Source organism: Lissotriton helveticus, chromosome 6 (genome assembly GCF_964261635.1).
Source record: "Lissotriton helveticus chromosome 6, aLisHel1.1, whole genome shotgun sequence".
NCBI classification, from domain to species: domain Eukaryota; kingdom Metazoa; phylum Chordata; class Amphibia; order Caudata; family Salamandridae; genus Lissotriton; species Lissotriton helveticus.
The window spans coordinates 1,636,907,136-1,636,932,313 of record NC_136067.1 but is presented as its reverse complement, the minus strand read 5'-3'; the positions used below and the strand labels follow the sequence as shown (position 1 = coordinate 1,636,932,313).

The 25,178-nt window shown below is 49.7% G+C and overlaps 1 protein-coding gene across 2 annotated transcripts in view; it reads left to right on the top strand.

Annotated features, from left to right (window-relative positions):
• Positions 1–25,178, top strand: part of PSME4 (proteasome activator subunit 4) — a 1,411,622-nt gene that overhangs the window by 591,799 nt on the left and 794,645 nt on the right. For both annotated transcript variants that reach the window (XM_078649478.1, XM_078649477.1), the window contains one exon: positions 18,226–18,362. In XM_078649478.1, coding sequence (XP_078505604.1) covers positions 18,226–18,362 — 137 coding nt within the window. The remainder of the gene's footprint in view (positions 1–18,225; positions 18,363–25,178) is intronic.

Genomic DNA, 25,178 nt, shown 5'->3' with positions numbered 1-25,178 from the left:
AACCAAGGCCAAATGGCAGACCTCATCCTCCTGGACCCATCAGCAGCTTTCGACACCATCTCCCACTGCACACTAGCCAGCAGACTCCATGACACCGGAATCCAAGGAAAAGCCCTAGGCTGGATACGCTCATTCCTCACCGGCAGAACACAGAGACTAAGACTCCCGCCCTTCCTCTCGGAACCAACAGAGACCATATGCAGAGTTTCTCAAGGAGCCTCCCTCAGCCCCACCCTCTTCAACGTCTACATTGCCCCCTCGCAACCATCGCCAGAAACCATGGGTTCAACATTGTCTCCTACGCCGATGATACTCAACTTATCCTCTACCCTCACCAAGGAACCCGACATCACCAGGCACAACTTTCAAGAGGGGATGAAAGCCGTCACAATCTGGATGAAGAACAGCTGCCAGAAACGCAACTCGGCGAAAACAGAAGTCCTCATCCTTGGCTCCACCCCCTCTGCATTGAACGACACCTGGTGGCCCCCGCCCTCATAAACTCACCCACCCCGACAGACCACGCACGTAACCTCGGCATCATACTGGACTCCTCGCTCACTATGAATCGCCAGATCAACGCAGTCTCCTACGCATGCTTCAACACCCTCTGCATACTATGCAAAACATTCAAATGGATGCCATTTGACTCCAGGAAAACGGTTACTCAAGCCTTCATCACCAGCAGACTGAACTACGGCAACTCCGTCTACGCCGGAATCAACAAAAAACCTCCTCCGCAAACTCCAGACCATCCTGAACCCCACAATCAGACCAAACCTTGATATCCCAAGGCACAACCACATCACCCAACTCCCTGTAGAAAAAAGAATAACTTTCAAGCTGCTCACGCATGCATACAAGGCCCTCCACAACATCGGACTTTGATGCTTCAACAACCGCCTCTGCTTCCACGCACCCAAGAGAAACCTCCGCTCAGCCGACCTCTCCTTAGCCACCGTCCAACGCTTCTACAGGAACAGAGCGAGTGAAAGGTCTTACTCACATACGGGGAGGGAAAGTTGCTCCAACCCTAGGGTGGGAAAATCCTTGCCTCAGAGTCCTTAATAGAATTGAAACTTTCCATTATGATAGCTAGGAAATCTTTTATTCTATGTCAGGACTGGAGGTGAGGATTATGCTAGTTCAAAGCTTGCTCACCACTGGGTGAGCCATATCCAGGACAGATTTGAAGTAGAAACCTTTTAAAGGCTGAGTCTGAGGACCAATCTGCCGCGTTGAGGATGTCCTCTAAACGTGCCTTTGAGGCCATTGCTCCTCGGGTTGAGTGAGCCCGGAAATCTTTGAGGCTATAACCAGCCTCTTGCATAACCCATCAAACCCATCTGGCTATTGTGGGTGATGATTCTGCTCTAAAAGGTTTGCGTAATGGAATAAGGAGTTGACACTCCCCAGGGGGCTGGAATTCTTCCATTGTCTCCTCCTCATATGCTGTCAGATAGCGAACCACACACATTTTCGGAGACACCGGGAATTCGGGGTAGTTGGTAACTCTTGTGTGGCACTTTGTTCGTCTATGAAGGGTGAATGTTACCCCATTCGGAGTGAACATCCTGCTCGTGATATCCAATGCCCGAACGTCAGAGACGCAGTGACACAAAATGAGGCAGAGTAGCATGGCCAGTTTGGCAGACAACTCTTTCTGTGAGAGGAACCGATTAGGTTGCCAAGACAAAAAAAGATTAAGAACCTGATTTCCATCCCAAAGGGCTGAGTAACAGGGCTCCGGAGGAAGTGACAATCTGATGCCTCGCAGTAGCCTACAAACAAGAGGGTGTTCCCAAACAGCCACATTGTTCAGTGGCGCATGACCAGATGAAATGCCTGAATGATCGGCATTAACCGATCTGCATGCCAGATCTTCAGAGGCTAACTGAGCTAGAAACTTCAGAATATGGACTACCCCTGCATCCACGAGATTGATACCACATTGCATACACCAACTGGACCATTTACCCCATGCGGACCTGTACCGTTTGACAGTACTGTCTGCCCATGCCTTGGACATGAACTTGTCAGCTTAATCCGAAAGGCCCGGGACTTCCCAGCGTCTCCTGAAATCCGCCACGCCATGAGCCACAAAGAGTTCTCCAGAATCAAAAGATGAGGTGCTTGCTTGGGACTCCAGAGAAGAGACGGAAACCGGGGGAGTGGGATTGGAGAATCCCAAGAAAGTTCCAGAAGAACTGAAACCAAACTTGCGATCTCCACAGCTGAGTGACCAGAACCATCTCTGCCTGTTGTCTCCTGATTTGGGCAGTCGCCCTCGTTATCACCACAAAGGGAGGAAACGAATATCTGTGTTCCAGACTCCAGTCTTGTTGAAAGGTGTCCATGGCTACTGCCGCCGGATCCAGCCTCCAACTAAAGAACCGTGGAAGTTGATTGTCCAATCTTGAGGCAAGCATATCTATGGAAAAGGGACCCCCAACGGTCGTTCAAGGATTGGAAAACCTCTAAGTCAAGCTTCCAAAAGCTGTAGCCCCTGAAATTGCGGAATTGGAAATCCGCAACCAGGTTCTCCCAACCAGGGAGATAAGCCACCGTGACCGACACTTGATGGTCCAGGCAGTACTGCCAAAAGCTGGCGCCCAAATCGGAGAGGGCCTTGGATCTCGTGCCCCCTAAATGATTGATGTATCGGACGGCTGAAATATGGTCCATCTTCAGAAGGACTGAGGATTGATTTGAGTCCCTCATTCAGTAGCGAACGGCGAAAAAGCCGTCTAGAAGCTCTAAGCAGTTGATATGATACCTCTGTTCTTGAGGAGACCACAATCCTCCTGTGGAAAATTCGCCACATCTGGCGCCCTAGCCTTGTCTGCTGACGTCTGATTCTATCACGAGGTCTGGAGCGGAACCAAATATGGCACGCCTGTTCCAGTCCTCCATTTGCTCTAACCACCATGTGATTTCCTCCTTGGCATCTTCTGACAGGGGAACCTTGAAAGAGTAGGTGACCCGCCTTCCGGCGCTGGAGGGCTCCATAGTGTAGGGGACCCGGGAAGATGGCCTGGATAGAGGCAGAGAGAAGATCCCCAATTTGAGCTATTTGTCACAGGGAAATTTGAGGCTTGGTGAGCAAACATCTTAATTTGTGTCAAATCTTTGAACTTTTTCTGGCTGGAAGGCTGAGAGTGGAAGACCCAGAGTCTATCACAAAACTCAGAAAGGTGAGGGACTAACAGGGAGTTAGGACAGATTTTGACTCGTTGACCACAAAACCCAGACTCTGCAAGAGATCCACTGCTGTTTGTAGGTGGTGTGAGAGCTGGCGAGGACACGTGTCCATGAGGAGGATATTGTTCAGATAGACAACCATTCGGATTTCTTGTGCTCTCAAGAACTCCACCACCGGCTTGAGGACCATAGTGAAGCACCAAGGGGCTGAGGAAAGTCCGAAAGGAAGGGCGGTAAACTCGTAAGCCTGACAGCGCCACAGAAACTGGAGGAAGCGACGATGGGGAGGAAAAATTGAAATCATCAGGTAGGTGTCTTTCAAGTCCAGCCGTACCATCCAGTCCAGAGGTCTCAGGACATCCCCGAGGAGGTGAATCCCCTCCATTTTGAAGAGGAGGTAAATCAGCAACTTGTTGAACTCGCTGAGATTGATAACCGGACGCTTGCCCCCGCCCGGTTTGTCCACTAGAAAAATGTTGCTTATGAACCCCCTTGGGTGAGGTGATGAACGGGCGATAGCCCCTTTAGTTAGCAAGGAAGAAACTTCAGAATCCACAAGACAGGATTCTTGGAGGGAGAACTGAATAGGCCACTGCCTTAGACCCTGCCGGGGATCGCATATGTACTCTATGTGAAAACCTTGAACTGTTTGAAGTACCCAAGCGTCTCCTGTTATGGAAATCCATGTCTGGAAAAAAACTCTGCAGCCTCCCCACTACTTTTAAGTGGGAAGATAGGATTACATTCACCGGGACAAAGGGAAGACGCTGCTCCACGGTAACCACGGCCCTTGCCTCGCTGGCCTCTGGTGGGATAGAAATTCCCGAATCTTGTCCGGTCCTGGGTTTGCTGTTGTCCAGGGCGTTGTCCTCTTGGAGGGACCAGGTTTGAGAAACGGCCAGTCGAGTGACCTCTACCTCGACCCGCCTTGCGGAAAACAAGGGGAAACACCTTTCTGATAGTCGGTTGAGCTTTGTCAAGGGAGGTGAAAGTATTCACAAACTTTTCCAACTTTTCCCAAATGCCTCAGGAAAGTATCCAGCCCTTGGGGACAACCAAATCTCAACCTATTTGCCACACAAACAAAAAATGCCAATTTTACACAAGTAGGTATACACAAGAAGGATCATGTGGGTATATGTTTTTGTTTGTATGGTCAGGACATATGTGCACGCCTTACATCCTCTTCATCTAATTTTGAGGGTCATTGCAAAGCTGAAGCAAGAACCTTGTCAAATGATCCTGATTGCACCAATGTGACCCAGACTGTACTGGTTGACGGGCCTCCTTCATCCACCAACCACTTATCTTACTGGGGTCTCAGCCAACTGTGCTCATCTGAAAGAAACCGGTTAGTGTTAGATTCCTTACCTTAGAATATCCCCAGGCGTCGGACTGGATCCGGAAAGTTTTAGTCAGCAGTACCCCTGCGCGTCGGTAGGCGTCGTCTGCGGCTCCATGTCCGTTGTCGTCGTCGTGATCGCCGGGATGACGTCGTCGTCGGACTTATTTATTTAATTTATTTATTTTCGGATTTGTAACACGCATAGCTGCCCCAGCGCGACCACAGACTCCTCAGCAGAAACCAAAAGGGTAAAGATTACATAGGGAAGAGCCAGGTCTTTATTGCTTTTCGAAAAGCAAAGTGGCTTTGAATGGCTCTAATGGATACAGGGAGCGAATTCCAAAGTTGCGCAGCCAAGCTGCGGAAAGAACGACCACCCGCTCTGGCTTTCCAGACACGAGGGGTGCAGACCAGCGCTAAATCCGCTGATCTCAGGGAGCTCCGTGGCACATAGAGCTCCAACAGGTTAGCCAACCCCGCAGGCGCTTGTGACGTCAGAATCCGATGCGACACACAAAGCGCCTTAAATTGAATGCGCTTCTCAACAGGCAGCCAATGAAGTTTGCGGAGCACATGGGAACACTGAGCAGGATTTCGGGAGGACCACCATAATGCGGGCTGCTGCATTCTGTACTTTCTGTAGACGCTTAACACTGGCCTTATTGGCTCCCAAGTATAGGCAGTTGCCATAGTCCAGTCTGGATAGAATTGCGGCCTGGATAATAGTTTGGCGCACCTTTGGAGGGAAGAAACCCAGCAACGGCTTCAAGCCTCTCAGAAGCCCAAAACACTCCTCAGCCTTTGCTTGGGCGTCAAATGTCAGGCCACTGTCAAACCACACGCCCAGATTTTTCAGTCTCCTTGGGCAAGGGGGCAGGTTTAAGGCGATCCGGCCAGCATTGCTCAGACCACAGTCCCTGATCCTTCCCAAACAATAAGATCTCGGACTTACCGGCGTTCAGCTGCAAGCAGTTAGCGCCATCCAGTCCGCGATCGCTGAAAGGTCCTCTTTAAACTTGTCCTGATTAATGCAGCATTTTTTGGAAAAAGCAATCACCAATTGGGTGTCATCCGCGTACGACACCAGTGTCAAGCCCCTCTCTTTGGCAAGTACAGCTAAAGGCCGGACATAGATGTTAAACAGTAAGGGGCTCAACACTGAGCCCTGTGGCACCCCCTGGAACAAGGCGAACTCCTGGGAATGGAAAGGAAGCACAAGAACTTGAAAAAACCTCCCCTCCAAAAAGGACTTGAACCAATTCAGCGCCGCATCCCTTATGCCAATTTCATATTGGCGACTTAGAAGGATTGTATGGGAAACCGTATCAAAAGCGGCACTTAGGTCCAGAAGGACCAAGGCCGCTGAGTCACCGACATCCAGCTTCGCCCAAATGGCTTCCGTAACTACGAGCAGAGCAGACTCAGTGCTATGACGGGCTCGGAAGCCATGCTGTAATGGATCCAAAATGGCATTCTGCTCAATATGCTTAGAGAGAATGGAGTTCACATAAGATTCTGCCACCTTCGCCAGGAAGGGCAGTTGAGAGATGGGGCGATAGTTGCCTGACTCCATAGGATCCAAGGTGGCTTTTTTGAGCAACAGGATGACTTCAGCATGTTTCCACGCCCCTGGTACAGAAGCTGATGCCAAGCAAAGGTTGATAAAGTCGGTACTCAGCGGAGAGAGGGAAGTGTGAAACTGACGAAAGTCGGCCGGCGTCAAAGGATCAGCCGGTGAGCCCGATTTTATCTTCAAACAGAGGAACTCAAACTCCATATGTGTCCCCGGAGGAAAAGAGGAAAAGATGTTTTCCCTAAAGGGACAGGTGGCCCCCAAAACCGCCCCTTCAACTGACGGAGCCAGAGTAGCTAGCTCAAGATAAATCTTTTCCACTTTGTTCACAAAGTACCAAGCCAGCTCATTGCACTGCTGATCAGAAGAGATCGGTGAGGACCCCATAACCCCACCACTCTTCATATCCTTCAGCAAGGAGAAGATCATTTTGGCTGGCTTAGACGCCGCCCTCACGCGCTGACGTCAGTTCTTCTTTTTTCCGCTCCGGCAAGTGCAGATCCGGGAAGAGCAGTACTCTACTCATTTTTTGAGTAACTTTTTGATCTCTTTTGACCTTCGACTCGCGGTGTCGCTAGGGATGCCTGGTTTTAAACCTTGCGAGGCCTGTCACCGCCTGATGTCGGTGACCGACCCCCACCGTCGGTGCCTTTATTGCTTCGGGCCGACCATAATGACAAGTCGGCCCGACTGCCGGGCCTTGACCTCGAAGGCTAGACGGGAGCAGTCCCGTAAGCTGCTCGAGCTCCGGAAGTCGGCTCCGCGCCGCTCGAGGTCCCGGTCGAGGAGGAAGTCGAGGGACCAGTCACGGAGCCGCAGTCATCGTCGCTCGACGAGTCACCACCACTCGTCGGGCTCCAAGTCCTCGCGGCCGGGGGTTTGGGCGACATTGCCCACACGGCTCCCTCGGAGCCGCAGGCGCCGCGTCCAGGTCCATACCTGCCGGTCCATGGGCTGCACGCGACGCGGAGGAGATAAGTGCTTTCCTCACAGCCATGAGGTCGCACTTCCCTCCATCGGAACCTGCTGAGAAGCCTTCGGGCACCGCGGGTCCGACTGTGAGCCCTAGTGGGCCAGCGGCTCCGGGCCAGTCGCCGACTCCGGTCACGACGCCACAGGGCCCCGCAGGATCCAGTCGACCTCTCAACTCCTCCACAGGCGCCGACCCCGAGGGTGTCGCTCCCGGTGCCGATCCCAGTTTCAGTCCGGGTCTGGCCTCGGACTGGCGCCGCTCGGCGCCGTCTCCGACGTCGATAGGTGGGGCCATCACCTACGACCCGGCTCCATCATTTTTACCTGTTTATCAGGAGATGGATGACGAGGAGGACTGGGAGGGGTCTGAGGAACCTCTGGCACAGCAGTGCCAGTTGAGCCAGGACTGGGCAGAAGCTGGGGGACGCTAGTGATCTGGACACTTCGCCCGACACTGGATTCATCTCTCAACCCTGTGTGGCTTCGGAGGAGGGGGCTGCTTACAGGGTGGTGTTGAACAGGGCGGCCAAGGTCTAGGCCCTTGAGCTCCCTGTTGCGGCGGTGAGGACTAACATCCTCACTGAGGTGCTCAAACCGCAGGCAAGCTCCTCTGAGCCTCTACTGCCGTTTAACGAAACCCTCACTGACGTTCTGATGTGCACCTGGTCCAAGCCCTCCACAGGTCTCCCTGTGGATCGGAACGTGGCCCGGCGCACCGCCCGGCTCAGGGCGACCCCTGCTTTCTGTCCGTTCACCTCACCCCCGAGAGCCTGGTGATCCAGGCCTCTATGTCCCAGACCGCATTCCCGACCGCTCCCCCGAATCGGGAATCCAAAAGGTATGATCAGTTTGGGAAGAAGCTGTTCTCCTCACTGAGTTTGGGGCTGCGGTCAGTCAACACCGCCTGCCTTTTGGGCCGTTACACCCACTCTCTGTGGGATACGGTTGCGGAGGTGCTGCCACAGTGCCCGGAGGAGGCCCAGGCACGGCTCGCCCAAGCCCTGGCGGACGGGCGGGATGCAGCACGCTACTCGATTCGGTGTGGACTTGACACCACGGACTCGCTGGGTAGAGCGATTGCAACGACAGTGGCGGTGCGCCGCCACGCCTGGCTGAGGTCCGCAAACTTTTCGGGGGATGTCCAAGCTACGCTCATGGACATGCACTCCGATGGCCGTCGCCTCTTTGGCGACAAAGCGGATAGTGCGCTGGAGCGTTTTAAGGACTCCAGGGCTACGGCCAAGTCCTTAGGCCTAGGCCAACGCCAGCAAACGTCCTCTTTTCGCACCTTTCGTGGCCAAGGAAGAGGCGCCCCCACACGTCCAGCAAGCCACAGGCCGCAGAACCAGTCTCAACGTGGTCACAGAAGTGGTTACCGCTGTGGCGGTTCCGGGGGACACAGGCAAGGTCAGGCCACATCTGCCCCCGCAGCATCTGCCTCTAAGCCTTCCTAGTCCGGCATTTCAGGCCCATTCGACGCCGGTGAGGGGCAGGGTTCGCCATCACCTCCTCCACTGGCGTACCAACACGTCGGACAGGTGGGTGCTGCAAATCGTCCGAAGGGGTTACTCCCTCCCCTTCGAGGTGACCCCTTCAGCCATGCCGCCGCAGTACCACCGCATGTCTGGGATCACTTGCAACTTCTGCAGGAGGAAGTTACGGCCCTCTTGGCCAAGGGGGCCATCGAGCGCGTTCCTGGGCCAGAAGTAGGACGTGGTTGCTATTCCCACTACTTTCTGGTACCCAAGAAGAGCAAAGGAGGCCTACGCCCTATCTTGGACCTACGGAATGTCAACGGCTTCCTCCGGAAGGAGAAGTTCAAGATGCTGACTTTGGCTCAGGTCCTAGCTGCCCTGGACCCAGGAGACTGGATGGTAGCGTTGGACTTGCAGGACGCGTATTTCCACATCCCTTTCCTGCCGGCCCACCGTCGCTACCTGCGGTTCACGGTAACCACGAGCACTTTCAGTTTACCGTGCTCCCCTTCGGCCTTACCAGCGCCCCTCGGTGTTCACGAAAGTGATGGCGGTGGTCGCAACTCATCTGCGCAGATCAGGGGTTTCAGTCTTTCCTTATCTCGACGATTGGTCGTCTCCCACCTCCGACCTCCTGCACTCGCTGGGGTTCTCCATCAACGTGCCAAAGTCACACCTGTGCCCCTCTCAGAAGCTCCTTTTCATCGGAGCGGTTCTGGACTCGGCGCAGTTTCGGGTTTTTCCGCCCAAACAGCGGGTTCAGGATATTCAGACTCTGATTCCGATCTTTCAGCCCTTATCCCGAGTCTCGGTCAGGTTGACGCTGCGGCTCCTGGGGCTGATGAAATCCTGCATCCTTCTGGTGCATCATGCCAGGTGGCGGATGCGGGCTCTGCAGTGGGACGTGAAGTTTCAGTGGGCAACCTATCTGACCAAGTCCTGATCTCGGAGGGCACTGCGAGTCAGTTGCAGTGGTGTCTCACGAACCGCGATTGGGTCAGCGGCAGATCTCTCTCCCTACCCCAACCGGAGCACGTAGTGGTGACAGATGCGTCCCTCCTGGGATAGGGGGGCCACATGGGAGAGAGGGAGATCAGAGGCCTCTGGTCTCCAGCGGAGTGCCGGCTCCATATCAACCTTCTGGAGCTGCGGGCGATCTGTCTTGCACTGAAGGCATTCCTTCCCTCTGTCCGGGGAAGTGTAGTGCAGGTGTTCACGGACAACACCACCGCCATGTGGTACTGCAACAAACAGGGCGGTGTGGGGTCGTGGACCCTTTGTCAGGAGGCTCTGCACCTCAGGACATGGCTGGAACACCAGGGCGTCACCCTGGTGGTTCAACACCTGGCAGGTTCCCTAAACGCCAGGGCGGACGAACTCAGCTGCCGGTGCATGATGGATCACGAATTGCGTCTGAACTCTGACGTGGCACAAGGTCTCTTTCAGCAGTGGGGAGAGCCTTGGTTAGATCTATTCGCCACCGAAGAGAACGCGCAATGTCATCAGTTCTGCGCGTTGGAATTTCCAAGGCGGCACTCGCTTGGCGACGCTTTTCATCGCGAGTGGAACTGCGGTCTGTTGTACGCCTTTCCGCCTATACCACTTCTGCCCAGAGTGCTGAAGAAGATCAGGCGAGACCGGGCCCAAGTCATCCTTGTGGCTCCAGACTGGGCAAGAAGATACTGGTATCCCGAGCTACTCAGCATGTCAGTCGACCCCTGATTCGTCTGCCTCTTCAGGAGGACCTTCTGATACAGCAGCATGAGACGGTCCTCCACCTGTCCGGTCTCTACCTACATGTGTGGAGATTGATTGGCAACAGTTGAGGCCATTTGACTTGCCTCCTGAAGTTTGTGATGTGATTCTGGCAGCCAGGCGTCCCTCCACGAAATCGGTATACGCCTGCAGGTGGAACAAATTTGTGGCATGGTGCACTGCAAAAGCTGTGGATCCACTCTCTGCCCCCTTTTCAGAGGTTCTCCTCTTCCTTCTTTCTCTTGCCCAGCAGGGCTCTGCTCTGGGCACTATCAAGGGCTACTTCTCGGCCATTTCAGCCTTCTTAAGGCTTCCTGATCAGCCTTCTCTTTTCAAGTCCCCTGTTGTAAATAGATTCTTGAAAGGCATCACACACATGTTTCCTCCTATTCCCTTCGTGATGCCTCAGTGGGACTTGAATCTTGTTCTGACGTATCTGATGTGCGCTCCCTTTGAGCCACTTCATAACTGCCCTCTTCGTCTTCTGACTCTTATGACTGCATTCCTGGTTGCCCTCACATCTGCCAGGAGAGTGAGTGAGCTCCAGGCTCTACTAAACCTCCTTTCCTCTCTGTCCATCCGGACAAAGTTTTTCTGAGGACTGGTCCTTCTTTCCTGCCCAAGGTGGTCACAGCCTTTCATATCGGGCAGTCCATCACCTTGCCCACCTTCTATCCGCATCCTCATCCCTCAAAGGAGGAAGAGAGGCTCCACCGTCTGGACCCAAAACGTGCGCTCTCCTTCTATCTAGATCGCACCTGCCAGTTCCGGGTCGATGGCCAGCTCTTTGTTAGTTACGTGGGCGCAAAGAAGGGACGAGGTGCACAAGCGGACCATCTCTCGGTGGGTCATCAAAGTTTGCTACTCTTTGGCTAAAAAGGAGCCTCCTGTTGGGCTGCGCACCCATTCCACTCGGGCCACGGCGGCTACTACTGCCCTAGGTCGGGGAGTCCCCTTGCAGGACATCTGCCAGGCAGCTACGTGGGCCTCGCTGCACAAGTTTGCTAGACATTACTGCCTGGACAGCCAAGTCCGGAGACATGGCTTTTTCGGCCGTTCCGTTCTCCAGGACTGTCTGGTGTGATCTTGGTTCGCAGACCCACCACCGGGGTTGGTATTGCTGGGGCATATATTCTAAGGTAAGGAATCTTAACACTAACCTGTTTCTTTCAGATGCACACGTTACTTACCTTCGGTAACGATATATCTGTAAGAAACAGTAGTTAGTGTTAGATTCCTTACCGCCCCACCCATCCTCCCCGTTGTGCGAACCGATATCTAGGGTTAAGGACATCCCTTTCAGGGCCCTAGTTTCATGGCACCAGTGTCGATTTCTATCAGGGTTCTGCGTTACTGGTGCGGAAAGCTATATACAGAACTGACGACAGCGCACAAGGGCGGCGTTTAAGTACTCCGATGACGTCATCCCGGCGATCACGACTCCGACGACGGACCCGGAGCTGCAGACGACGCCTACCGACGCGCAGGGGTACTGCTGGCGAAAATACTGCTGACGAAAACTTTCCAGATCCAGTCTGACGCCTGGGGATATTTTAAAGTAACAGTAACTACTGTTTCTTACAGATGTATCGTTACCAAAGGCAAGTAACTTGTGCTTTAGGTGTCACAAACAAGTTCTTCATCACAATCAGTGATCATTAAAGCTGTTGGCCTGAAGTCGGAGAATTTCCACAGTTGGACTTCCCACAGGAATGTAGGAACATTCTAGCTCAGATCAGAAAAGAAAAAACATACAAACATACGCAGACAAATGAAGGTTTTTTGTTTGTTGTTTAACAAAAGAACTGCACCTTTTTTCAGCACAACTTCATCAGGTGTTACCTTACCTGTTGGAGTTTGCTTGTGCAGGCCTTTGGCAAACACCTACTACTGCTAAACCTTAATTATCGCCCCAATAAAGTATTCAATAATTTATGAAGGGTATCTTCAGGGCTTTAACAAGAAACTTACAGACAGAATAAAAGCTCAACACAGTATTTTTTCCAGTTAAAAGTCCCTTAGCGCCAGTCTGCAAGGCTACCTCATACCTCCTATGAAAAACAACTCTTTTACTAACTATTACTTCCGCTAGAAGAGTCGGCAAAATCCAAGCCTTTACTATTTAAGCTCCGAATCTGCAGTTCACCAAGAACAAAGTTAATTTACATATCAACCCAATTATACAAATACTTCTGACAGTCATCTCTGCCAATCTGTTTTTCTTACAGCTTTCTTCTAGGACCCCATACATGCCAGTATTCATTTGACATGCCAAGGTGCCTCAAGCACATTTTGGATAGGACAATAGACAATAGGTAAATTGGTTCAGTTACTGGTTGCATTTTCAAAACTCATACAAAAATGATCAATTATCGAAACAAAGGATTACTATATCAGTAGCAGGAACAGTTAACCACTGCTACATAAGTCTGATGACCATTTGCAGGAACCTGTCATAGGACATTCTGCAAGAAACATGGTGGCTCTTCCTCCATGCATAGAGACTCTGATGTATGCTTCTAACCGCAGATTCCCTACCTTGTGAATGCCACAGGATGCCAAACTGGATCCGTAGATATTTTCACAGCAATTCTGTCAAGCGCTGGTAGATGGAACTTGCGGCTCCATGTAGGATCCGTCCTGTCCGGTAGTGACTTCAGTCCACAAAATAACTGCCACCTCTGCATCCCCAAGTCTGTTTCTTTCTTTCTGCACCTTTGGCCTCAAAATTTACCAGTGTGCAAGGGGCATGGATTCCCCTAAAACTAAGGGGTTTTAACCCTGTAAAATCTGCCACAAATATGATCTGTCTCTGGTGTCTCATATCCTCAAACAACTCAGTTGTGCGACATATGCGCTGAGATAAACCCAAAGGCCATCTGGGATAGTGAAGCTAAACTCTTCACCACCGAGCGTCATAGGAAGGCTTGATCTTGATTGAAGTTGAGGACTTGGTTGTATTTTCGATCTCGTGACCAGAGACTTTTTAAGCATGGGCAAAGTGGGCAATTGCTTAGAGCCTCCATTGCCATTGGCCCTAATGGTAAAGAGATCTGTCTCACAATCTATCACACCGTTGTTGATTTCTCTTTCAGAACCTCTCTGCCTATCTCTACCTTTGACTTTCTCTACCCAGTGTCATTTTTAGGAATTTTAGGCTGCCAGAAAAGACTTTCAGATGTTTTTGTTTGAAAATTAAAGTATAATTTGCTATTGTTCGACATCCTGTAGTCTTGAATTTTCAGAAAATAGTTCAAATGTGTTCAGATTTTGGGGCCCCTAAATATTCTTTCCCCAGGGCGCCGAAAATCCTTAAGATGACATTGCCCACGGCCACTCGAGAGAGATCTTCATCCCACTCCAAATCTTCTGGTTAGTAAAAAATGAAGAAATATAAGAACACAAAACATGGCTCACCGTTTTCCTGCCACTTTCATCAAGAGACGGTGCATGGACATCAAGGTATCTCTGGGTCTCTGCTGCCCACCGCGTAACCAACTCCCACATTAGTCCTGATTGATCCCAAGTTCCAGGGCAGTAAGCGATCGTGCAGCAGATTCAGGCCCTGTGGGAGTTGGTGTTTGTACCTATCACAACTGATATGTTTCCTTATATCTGAGGTTACTGCACTTAAAACATATGTCACCACTATGGAAGGCTCTTCAGTTGTGAGTGCAGGGTGCTTGGTTATAAGTGTGAGGGTGTCTCTACATGAGCAGGACACCCCTACAAACCCTGAGTCGATTCTCCAGGCTTTGTAAGTATAGTCAGCCATTTTAATACATATAGTGGACATCAGTCATTACGAGATGTCTAACTATAAAGTGGATGCCCCGAATCCCGTCATATTTGGAATCAAACATGTTGAAATCATACCCCAACACTGATTTTGGTGTTGAAGGTATGATCCCATGTACTGGGTGGCTCTTAGAGGGCCACCTGTACTCTCAGTAACTGCCTTTCAGGGTCTGCAAGTAAGCTAGTGCTGCTGCCGACCACAGACATGATTCTGCCCTCCTGCTGCTGAGCCAGGATCGAGCAGAGGAAGGGAGAACAATAGGTTTCCTGTCACATAGAGGTGCACCCTCACACAGTGACCTCAGATATAAGGATATCTGTCATGAGGGGTGCAAGCACCATCTCACACAGGCTGCAATGGCAGGCCTGTAGTTACAGTTTAAGTGGACTCCCATGGGTGGCACAATACATGCTGCAGCCCATGGGAGACCCCTGGTGTACCTATGCCCTGGGTTCCATGGTACCCTATACTAGGGACTTATAAAGGTACACCAGTAGCCAATTGTGGAGGTACTAAAGTACTTGCCATGTCAATTTCGGGTAGAAAGCACAGTTGCTGGGGTCCTGATTAGAAGGATCCCAGCAGACTAAGTCAAAAGATCACTGACACCAGGCAAAAAGTGGGGGTAACAATGCTAGAACGATCCTACCTTCCTACAAATCGGTAATAAAATCATATGGATAAGGCTATATAAATCTGATCTAAAAAAATGTATCAACATTGTTATTGCACTATCTTCCCTGACTCTAACACAGTATTGACGGCTTCCACATTTCATTTTGTCTTTTTCCTAGTTAAACATGGGGTGTAAATTATTTTTACTTAAAAGCAACAGTTTAGGGCATAAACTCATATGGATAAGGCTTTATAAGCCTCCTCTAAAAACGTTGTCCCCATTATTATTGCACTATCTTCCCTGAATCTCAAACAGTACCTGACATCTTCCACAGTTGATCATATTTTTTCCTTGTTGGACATGGAGCCTAAATACTTTTTCGTTAAATGCAACAGTTTAGGTCAAATGCATTTGATGTGCAGAAGGGCTTCAATTGCATGCCCACAAAGACAACAGACCATTTTATCTTTAAAAGCTGGGTTCCAATTCCCTTCAAATTCAGAAATTGGAATGTAAAACGATCTAACCCTTAAAAATGTCTTTTTTAACATAGCCAGGCAAATGTGACCATAAATATTCTTGACTCTGGAAGGAGAAGGTATCAGACACTAGGTCCATATGATTGTATTTTTCATCTTATGCCAAGTCTGAGTCCCACTGTTTAACAGTAAAAGTTTCATGGAGTAAGATTTTCCGGGCTGGTAGAATCATCTGCTCCAGTGACTGTGGATCTAGTAAATCATAGGATTCTATGCTCACCAGTACGGGGTGCAACTCGAAATCCTTGTACGTAGTTCTATTTACTTCATGGTAAATTAGGTGTTTTAGTGATGCTGGATCTGCTTTTCTACAGTCAGATGTAATTCATTGTGCTTCTATGGTGGAGTGATATTGGAGATTTCAAACCTAGTAATAGTCTTATGACACAGAGGGGGGTTGCTGCGCGAAGGTGCAGTAGGTTGCGTACACGTTGCATAAAATGTTTATCAAGACTGGAAATGGTCTTGCAGTTCAACACAGGAGATGCATACAGCAGATATGGACTACATTTCTTGTTTAACGCTGTCAGTAATGGTCTAATTGCTTTCCCACTGTACACGTTTGCAAATCGTAGGACCGATTTGGTGAACATCGTTGACTTCAGTTTTCCAATAGCCAGATGGTTTGACCATGATATCTTGCTGTTCAATATCACTCCAAGAAAGTCATTGTTTCACTATTTTATCTCCTAGCACCCACCCCACAATTTAGTTTTCTTCCCAAAAGTCATGACTTTCGTTTTGGACAGATTGGCAATTAGTCCATTCTCTAAGTTATATTTATGCAATTGATTTAATTGATGTTGTCATCCTTTTGACTTTGTGACAGGATCACCAAGTCATTGGCGTATTCCAATTATGTTATTTTTCTACCACCCAACTTTGGAGGAGTAACATGGTCAGAATGTTCACACTGGCTCTGATTTTGTCTGCTCTAGACCCAGCAGACTGGATGGTGTCCTTGGACTTGCAGGACACGTATTCCATACACCCATCATGCAGCCTCACATGCGTTACCTGTGGTTCAAAGTAGCCTAGGAACACCTTTAGTTTACCATGCTCGCATTTGGCCTTATCTTTTGTGTTCACAAAAGTGACGACAGTGGTAGCTTCTCATTTTCGGAGGCTGGGCTTAACTGTATTCCCATATTTTGATGACTGGATGCTAAGGCAGGCTTGCAGTAGTCAGTCGTACACCATCTCCAGACAAAGACTTGAGTCCTGACATTGTCAGGTTTCACCATCAAGAAGCTAAAGTCCCAACTGATTTCCAAGCAAATAATTCATTCCTCAGGGGCAGTTTTGTCCATTCCGGATATGATCTTGATCTATACTGATCAGTCGTGGGTTTCAGTGAGAATGACTCTGAGGCTTCTTAGTCTCCTGGCCTCGTGCATCCTCCTCATTTTGCAGTGGAACCTCAGACCCCAGTGGACCCAACATCGGAGATCCTTCATATCTTGAGGAATGTGTCGTAGGATTTGCTGTGGTGGCTGATGGACACCTACCTAACCCGAGGCAAGTCACTCTTCCTCCCTTACCCAGAATTCAAGGTGGTGACAGATGCATCACTGATGGGTTTCGGTGCCATTTGGGAAAGGTGGAGTTCAGAGACCTATGGTCTCTGATGAAGAGCCAGTTTCATAGTAGTTTGTTGGAGCTTAAGCAGTCCATCTGGCTCTAAAAGCCTTTCCTCTGTCCATCAAATTGAGTTTGGTTCAGGGCCTCACAACCACTATGTGGTAATGCAACACGCAGGGCGGCGTGAGGCCCTAGGTCCTGTGTCGGGAGGTGTTGCGCATCTGGAAGTGACCAGAACATTCCTGCTTGTCAGCCACTTGGTGGGCTCTATGAATAGCAGAGTGGATACATTGAACAGATTCCATCTGGCAGACCATGAGTGGTGTCTTCATCCTGAGGTGGTGCAGTGTGTCTTCAAGCAATGGGGTAAGCCCTGGCGAGATCTGTGACCCCTGGCACTGCATTTGCAACCCCAAATCTCAAACCTAAGAGGTGGCACATCAGTGCCAGGAACACAGGCGCAACTCGTCGTTATGAATATAGATTGGGGCTCCAATCTCCTTGTTTTTTGTCAGTTTTATTTTTACTCCAGTAGTGAATCATAATATTCACTATTAGTGTAGTAAAAATGAAGTATAATTAGGTGGAATAAGACCCTTCCTGGCATCTTAGGTAAGTAACAAATGCTTTTAAATGTATGTTGTGTGCATACGTGCAGGTGAGTGTGTTTGTGTGTTAGGAGTGTGCGTTTGATTGTGTACGTACATTTAGGCATGTGTGTGAGTGAACACAGAGGTCAAAAGGCGTGATATTACTTCCGCTATCCCTGGCCATTTGCTGAATTGACCAGCATAGCTTAATTCACTGTCAATTACCATGCAACTAGTAAGGTAGTATTGTGACCATACTGCCCCCTGAAGGATGTTTGTAACCACTATCCCATCGACATCAATTCTATGAAATGCAGGCCGGTTTCACAACATTCATAAACATTTTATTTCGCTGATCAATTTGATCTGTAATGATCATCTACCTGACATTCATTTCTGCTTTGCGAACGGAGGTGGCTGGACTTAGTCCCAAGAAAAGGTTACGCACATATTGTAACTTCTGTACTGTTTGTCTAAAGCTCCCTCTACTCATGGCACACATTTGTATTGTGGTAGCTCTAGTTCTTGTGAAATATTGTCCTACTGTTCTGCGGGTGTTGATGAACTACTCAATGAAAATTCACATAGGTGACATAGATACAGGCATGAGGTGGTGTTTCCGAGCTAGACCGTTTTTTTGTCCAGTTGTAAAATAGGTTTATCATACCAATCATTAAGTTTTGGAGATTCTTACACGTTCTGAATGCAGAGGGCATAGAACTAACAGCACAGAAGTTACTACAAGTGGGTAATTTGTTCTGTTTTTCATCTACTAATAGATCCCAGAGAAATGTGCAGAGATTGCTGTTTTGATCCAGACGTCAGAAGCACAAACTGCAAACCTGCCAAAGCTCACTTCAGAACAACTGACTCTAGGAATTCAACGACAGAAAGAAAAGAATGCAGACTCCGAGCAGTAAGTGAGCATGATTTGAGCATATTGATTGTATGAGTCTGCAAAGTGTTACATTCATAGATGGACTACAGCACAATCTTTTTCATAAAGGATCCAGCACAGAAACATCCACCAGGTAAACTTTCAGAACATGATATATCACGCATCCTCCTGTGTCCTTATACGTGGACAGTAAAGGTTGCTGACATTGGTTTACATCAGTTGCCTGCCATCATCAAAGTGCATCTTTCATAAGTGGTAGCCTTTTGCTTTTCTTGACTGCAATTTTCTTTTGTGGCACTGTAGTACTCGCAGGGTGTAGAGAGGTAGAATAGCTGTGCATATCTATGCCTGAAACTGCTGTTTTGTACAATGGTGTAGCTGTCAGTAATGCACCAGATGCAGTGGCTCCAAGTCCAGAGGTGTGAGGGCACATTGCACCCCAATTATCTACCCAACTGTGGAGCAAGGGAGTCAGTTTCTTTATCAGTCTCCTTGTCTGCCTTCCAAAACAAGCAAAATGATCAAATGTAATGTGTAATATAGTCCCAGTTTTATACTCCTGTTCTCTTCCTCCTCCCATCCTGGTTTCTCTAATCTGGATTGAGTCGATTCGCCTGAAAGATGTGTCCAATACCTTTTGTATGTGTTGCCTCTGCTGTAATGAAAGCCTGTCACTATAACACTGGCCTGTTATTGAAGCTAGAATTGTGTTATGTCAGATGCCCAAAATAATTAATAAACTATCACCATTGAAATCACATCCAAACAGTTTAACATCCAGGCTGCATTTTGTTTGTGTCTCTTTCTTTCTCTCCTTCTCTGCTCTTAATACATGTCATGGCACAGTAATAACAACAGTGTAGTTCCAAACTTTCCCCTGGTAGCCCACTTGGTGCAACAAGGAGCAAAATCAGTAATTACATATTCCATCCACCCCCACTAACACCCAACACTGCTGTTCTTCCTCACTAAAACTCTCGCTCCACTCTGTAATACATACAGCCATGCTTCCCAAACTGGTCCTCACTAGTCTGGTCTACCTTAGCCTGTACTGTACAGCTTCAGAATACAGAAAATGGCAACTAAGTGTTGGGATAGGAATGTCCCCTGCATTGTAAATGTTTATTTCCCCTGCCCTAGGTGCCTGACTGTATGTGTTCCCCCTGGTATCGTGCTAACAAAGTGTGTGCACAAAGGCTAAGCCCTGTCCATAATAGTGTGAGGTCCAGGACCTATCCTGTGATCTGGAGGTGCGCACCATGTGCGCCATCATGTGGTGGCAGTGGAATACTGCTCATGCCCTGGGTATATCAAGTAAAGCAGTGGTTGCAGCTTGAATTTGTAATATGTTCAGACCTTATTCTCTATATCCTGCAGACCATGGTTCACTGATCCTCTCCTCAAAAATTCTTCTGTTATATGTAACCGAGAACCTTGCACTGACATTCTGTATATATATCAACGGTGTGTATGTATGGTGTGCGTCACATGTAGGGTAGTATGACTGTGTTTGTCTGAGTACTGGGGCCAGTGTGATCTATTTTGGCTGCCCTGGTTTAGCATGCAACATCAACAAGCTGATGAAAGAAATACTTGAATTACTCTCAGCCTCTGGCAGGCACTTACCCACCTCCCAATCCATCATTTTGGGCTACATACTAATCCATCTTTTTTCGCCCACCATGCCTCCTTAGTTGGGACCCAGGCAAATGCAAATCAGACCTGACTCTGCTCCTCGGGGGTAACAGTCCAACCCTCACTGCCAATCCAGGTCCTCCCTGAACCAGAATATAAGCAACCTAAGACTGGTCCTGGGTCCCTAGAATTTAGGGTGAAACCGGTCCTGGGTTGCTTGTATTCCGGTTCAGGGAGGACCTGGCTTGGCAGTTTGGGCTGAAGTGTTCTCATTGGAGCCGTGTCAAGACTGATATACATATAACTGGTTCCAAACTTAGGTGGCATGGTGTGCAAAATAACGATAGACTGGGATGTTCCTTGAGTAATTACCAGCGGCTGAGATTAATTCAAGCATTCCATCCACCAGATTGTTGTATACTTTACTGGTTTAGTGTGGCACAAGATGGAGGACGCCCATAGATTCCCCTGACAGTGGAAAAATATTGCCTGCATTCCTGCGGCTGGAAGGTGGAAACCCAGACACTGAAGTGAGTATGGTGGAGATAGGGCATCCTTTAAAAATTCCATTAGAGCCTTGTTTACAAAGGACTAATGTTGAGTTCTTCCTGACCACTACCTTTTGGCAGTTGTTAGAGGTGGGACTGCAGTTTATATTGTTCAAGGTGACGAAATACCTGATAGAGACTTCTAGCTGCAGATTCCTTACCGTTGAATTTCCCAGGTGCCTGGCTGGATATGGAAATTATTGCAATACCCCTTGTGCACAACGTTGGGTGGCTCCATTCAGCTCCGCGTGACATCGTCGTCATCGTTGGTAGCGTCGTTTATGAAGTTGCGGTGCCTATATAGCTGCCGCCAAGGCGCGCGGACGTCAGTTCTTTTCTTTCCGCGCCAGTTAAGTGGTGATCCGGGAAGAGCTACGCCTCTGCCACTCTTTGGCAGGCTTTTTATCGACTTTTGTGATTTTCCGACTTAGTGTGCGAGGGATGTCTTCGAGGAAGACAGGTTTCAAGCCTTGCGGGACTTGTTCCCGCATGATGTCGGTCACCGATCCCCACCGCGTATGTCTGTGGTGTCTCGAGCGCGACCACAATACGAAGTAGTGTTCGGACTGTCGGGCGATGGGTCTGAAGACCATGAGGGAACGGGCGATGAAGTTACTCGCGGCCCAGCATTAGACACCGTCAAGCGAGACTCGGAGCAGGTCACGATCGAAGCAGAGGTGGTCGTTGGACCGCTCACGCAGCCCGAAGTCCTCTTCCTCCCATTCGAGGTCCTCGGGAGACTCTGGGAAGAGGCATATGAAGAAGTCGTCCAAGCGGACTTCGTCTTCACCTCAACTGTCATTAGTCGTCGGGAAAGGTAAGTAGCACCGACGCTCTAGGCACGGTTCTGCTGAGCCGGAGTCAACTTTGGGTCCTCTTACCCTCTCCACTCCCCCTCCCCCTTTCCAGGAGCTGGGGCGACTCCCGCTGAAATAAGAGTTTTACAAGGTCATGCGCCATGTATTTGAGCGGAACGACCGCGATGGTGAGCCTTCGGGCCCCGCCGAGTAGGAATGGGCCCCATTAGTTTCGACTCCGTCAGCTCCGGCCACAACGCTGGTGGGGCCTCAGGGATCCGATCCCAGATTTAGTTCGCTGGTCGTGCCAACGGGACCTTCCCTGGCATCAAATCCGAAGTTAGGGCCTGCCCATCGGTGGCACAAGCCCCATCCTCATCCCAGACGACACAGAGCTAGAACAGCATTGACCGATGCCAATTCTAATGTCAACAGAACCCTGAGGTTCTATGTTGTCACCTCAGCACTTTAAGGATGTGCTAGGTTCAGGAGAGGAATGGGAGGGGTCTGGGGATCCTATTGAAACCCAGGAAGACTCAGAGGAGAATTTTGACAGGTGTGGGGAACTTGGGGAGGCCAGTGGACTGGATACTTCTCCAGATACTGGCATGCTCTCTCCGCCAACAGTGGCTACGGAGGAGGGGCATCCTATGCCATGGCGGTTAAGAGGGCAACCGAGGTCATTGGACTGGAGCTACTCTTGGTGCAGGTCAGGACTAATCTCCTGACTGAGATGCTTCAACCTAGGGCTTCTATGTCCGAACCCCTGTTGCCCTTTAATGAGGCACTTACAGACGTCCTTTCTGATAGATACATCTGCCGTGTGGATTCCTCACCTTGTGAATATCCCCCTTGCGTCAGCAACGTTCGGAATTTTTCTCCGTAGCACGCCGGCGTGGACGACGTCATAGGAGCACGGCATCGCGCGCGACTCCGTCTGACGTCACCGACTCCTTATTAGGCCCACGTCGGCGTGATGACGTCAGTTCCCTTTTTTCCGCGTCTCCGACGCTAACAGTTTTCGGGATCTTCTCGATACTTAGTATCTGGCTATTATTTAATCTTTACTGTCTCTCTTTTGCGATTTGTTTCTTCATCGAGGATGTCGCCGAGGAAGACAGGATTTAAACAATGTGGGTCTGTGCCCGCATGATGTCAATCACCGACCCACATAGCGATTGTTTGTGGTGTCTGGGTTCAGACCACGACGTCAAGAACTGTCGATCTTGTTTTAAGATGAACCCAAAGGCGCTTCGAGAGCGTGAAGCAAAACTACTTCTCGCGAAGGTAAAGGGAAGAGATGCTGGGAGATCTTCGAGGTCGACGTCGAGACGCTCGAGATCGAAACAAAAGTCTCGATCGAAGTCGAGGTCGACGTCGAGGTCCAGAGCGGAGTCGAGATCCAAAGCGAGGTCGAGGTCCAGAGAGAGATCAAGATCGAGATCGAAGTCGACTTCAGGTCACGCTTCGAGCTCCTCGAAGAGGAAGCACAAGAGGAGAAAGCACAGCTCAAAGCATCATTCGGAGAAGGAATCTTCAGATTCGAAGAAGAAGTCTCACAAACACCATAAGGACTTCGTTTCTCCTTCTCCTGTTCAGTCCATCGGAGGCTCCCCGACTCCGGAACCGGAACCGGATCCGGTATCTTTACATTCTTCGGAACATGAGGAAGAAGAAGAGGTAGTTCCTAAAACTCCGATGGAGACTCCTGTGGACAAGCCCCATCCTCATCCCCGACGACACAGAGCTAGAACAGCATTGACCGATGCCAATTCTAATGTCAACAGAACCCTGAGGTTCTATGTTGTCACCTGAGCACTTTAAGGATGTGCTAGGTTCAGGAGAGGAATGGGAGGGGTCTGGGGATCCTATTGAAACCCAGGAAGACTCAGAGGAGAATTTTGACAGGTGTGGGGAACTTGGGGAGGCCAGTGGACTGGATACTTCTCCAGATACTGGCATGCTCTCTCCGCCAACAGTGGCTACGGAGGAGGGGCATCCTATGCCATGGCGGTTAAGAGGGCAACCGAGGTCATTGGACTGGAGCTACTCTTGGTGCAGGTCAGGACTAATCTCCTGACTGAGATGCTTCAACCTAGGGCTTCTATGTCCGAACCCCTGTTGCCCTTTAATGAGGCACTTACAGACGTCCTTTCTGATAGATACATCTGCCGTGTGGATTCCTCACCTTGTGAATATCCCCCTTGCGTCAGCAACGTTCGGAATTTTTCTCCGTAGCACGCCGGCGTGGACGACGTCATAGGAGCACGGCATCGCGCGCGACTCCGTCTGACGTCACCGACTCCTTATTAGGCCCACGTCGGCGTGATGACGTCAGTTCCCTTTTTTCCGCGTCTCCGACGCTAACAGTTTTCGGGATCTTCTCGATACTTAGTATCTGGCTATTATTTAATCTTTACTGTCCCTCTTTTGCGATTTGTTTCTTCATCGAGGATGTCGCCGAGGAAGACAGGATTTAAACAATGTGGGTCTGTGCCCGCATGATGTCAATCACCGAGGACAAGAGGGTCAGAATGAACCTGTGTCGGATCGACCTCCTTTAGAGCATCCGGTAGGTTCGTACCCTCCCTTTCCTGGTCCTGGTCAGGACCCCTCGCATTTTCTCAATGCGATGTTTGGGGTGTATTCCAGAGCGATGTACCCCACTGGAGCACCTGTTGGTCCCATGGGTCCATTATCATACAATTTGGGCATTCCTCAGTCGTACGCCCCAGCTCCATTTATGCCTTACACCTTGGCTCGGTACGGCACCACCGAGGACTTCGACTCCGCATGCGGCTTCGCCGACTCCGGATCGACCTCGTAGTTTGGATCGAGGTTCCACACCTGTCCGTGAGTCTCGTCCTCCGGTTGCCCTGACTCCTCGCTCGACGTCGAATCCGGCTCCGTCGGAGTCGTTACCGAATCCGTCGACTTCGATTCGAATAGAGTGGTCGAGACGAAGGGCTCAGCGTCTTCTGGAAGAAAAGGGAGATGAAGATTCAGATGTGGAAGAGGGTGAACTTCTTGATCATGATGATGACTTTGAAGACCTACGTGATGCTAGTGGTCTGGAGCTCTCTCCTGAGTGGGGTTTACCTTCAGCTTCTGATGCTCCTTCTAGGGACGTGGCACCCTATCACGTCGTTATTAGGAAGGCTGCAGATCTTCTCAACTTGAAACTGCCCACGGTTGAGTACAAGCCCAACATACTTACTGAAGTTTTGCACTCTCCCTCTTCTATTGTTGAACCTACGTTACCGTTCACTGATGCCTTATCAGATCCAATAAAAGAGATCTGAAAGAGACCATTATCTGCTCCTGCGGTTTCAAGATCTATTGCAAGGCACTACAGGGTGGCTCCTGGTGACCCTGAGTTTCTTTCTTCGCACCCCTCTCCTGAAAGTCTTGTAGTGCAGGCGGCATGTTCTAACAGGGCTGCAGGCTCTTTCCCTCAAGTGCCAGCGGACAAAGACTCAAAAAAGTTGGATCAGTCTGCAAAGAAGACTTTCTCTTCAGGGAGCATGGCTCTTAAATCCACTAATGCTACTTGTCTTTTAGAAAGATATGTCAATGCATTGATGGATTCTGTGAAGCAGTTATCATCTAAGCTTCCTGAGGAGGATAGAAAGAACTTTAATGAGGTGGTCTCAGACACTCAGGCTGCTGCACGCATGGTTATTCAGAGTGGCATGGACACGGTTGATTCTGTTGCCAGGATTATGGGCTCTTCTATTGCGACCAGGAGGTCCGCGTGGTTAAAATCCTCTGATTTCTCTGCGGATGTGCAATCTACGTTGCTGGACTTGCCTTTTGAAGGGACTGGCCTTTTTGGTAAAAAAGCGGATGTCGCC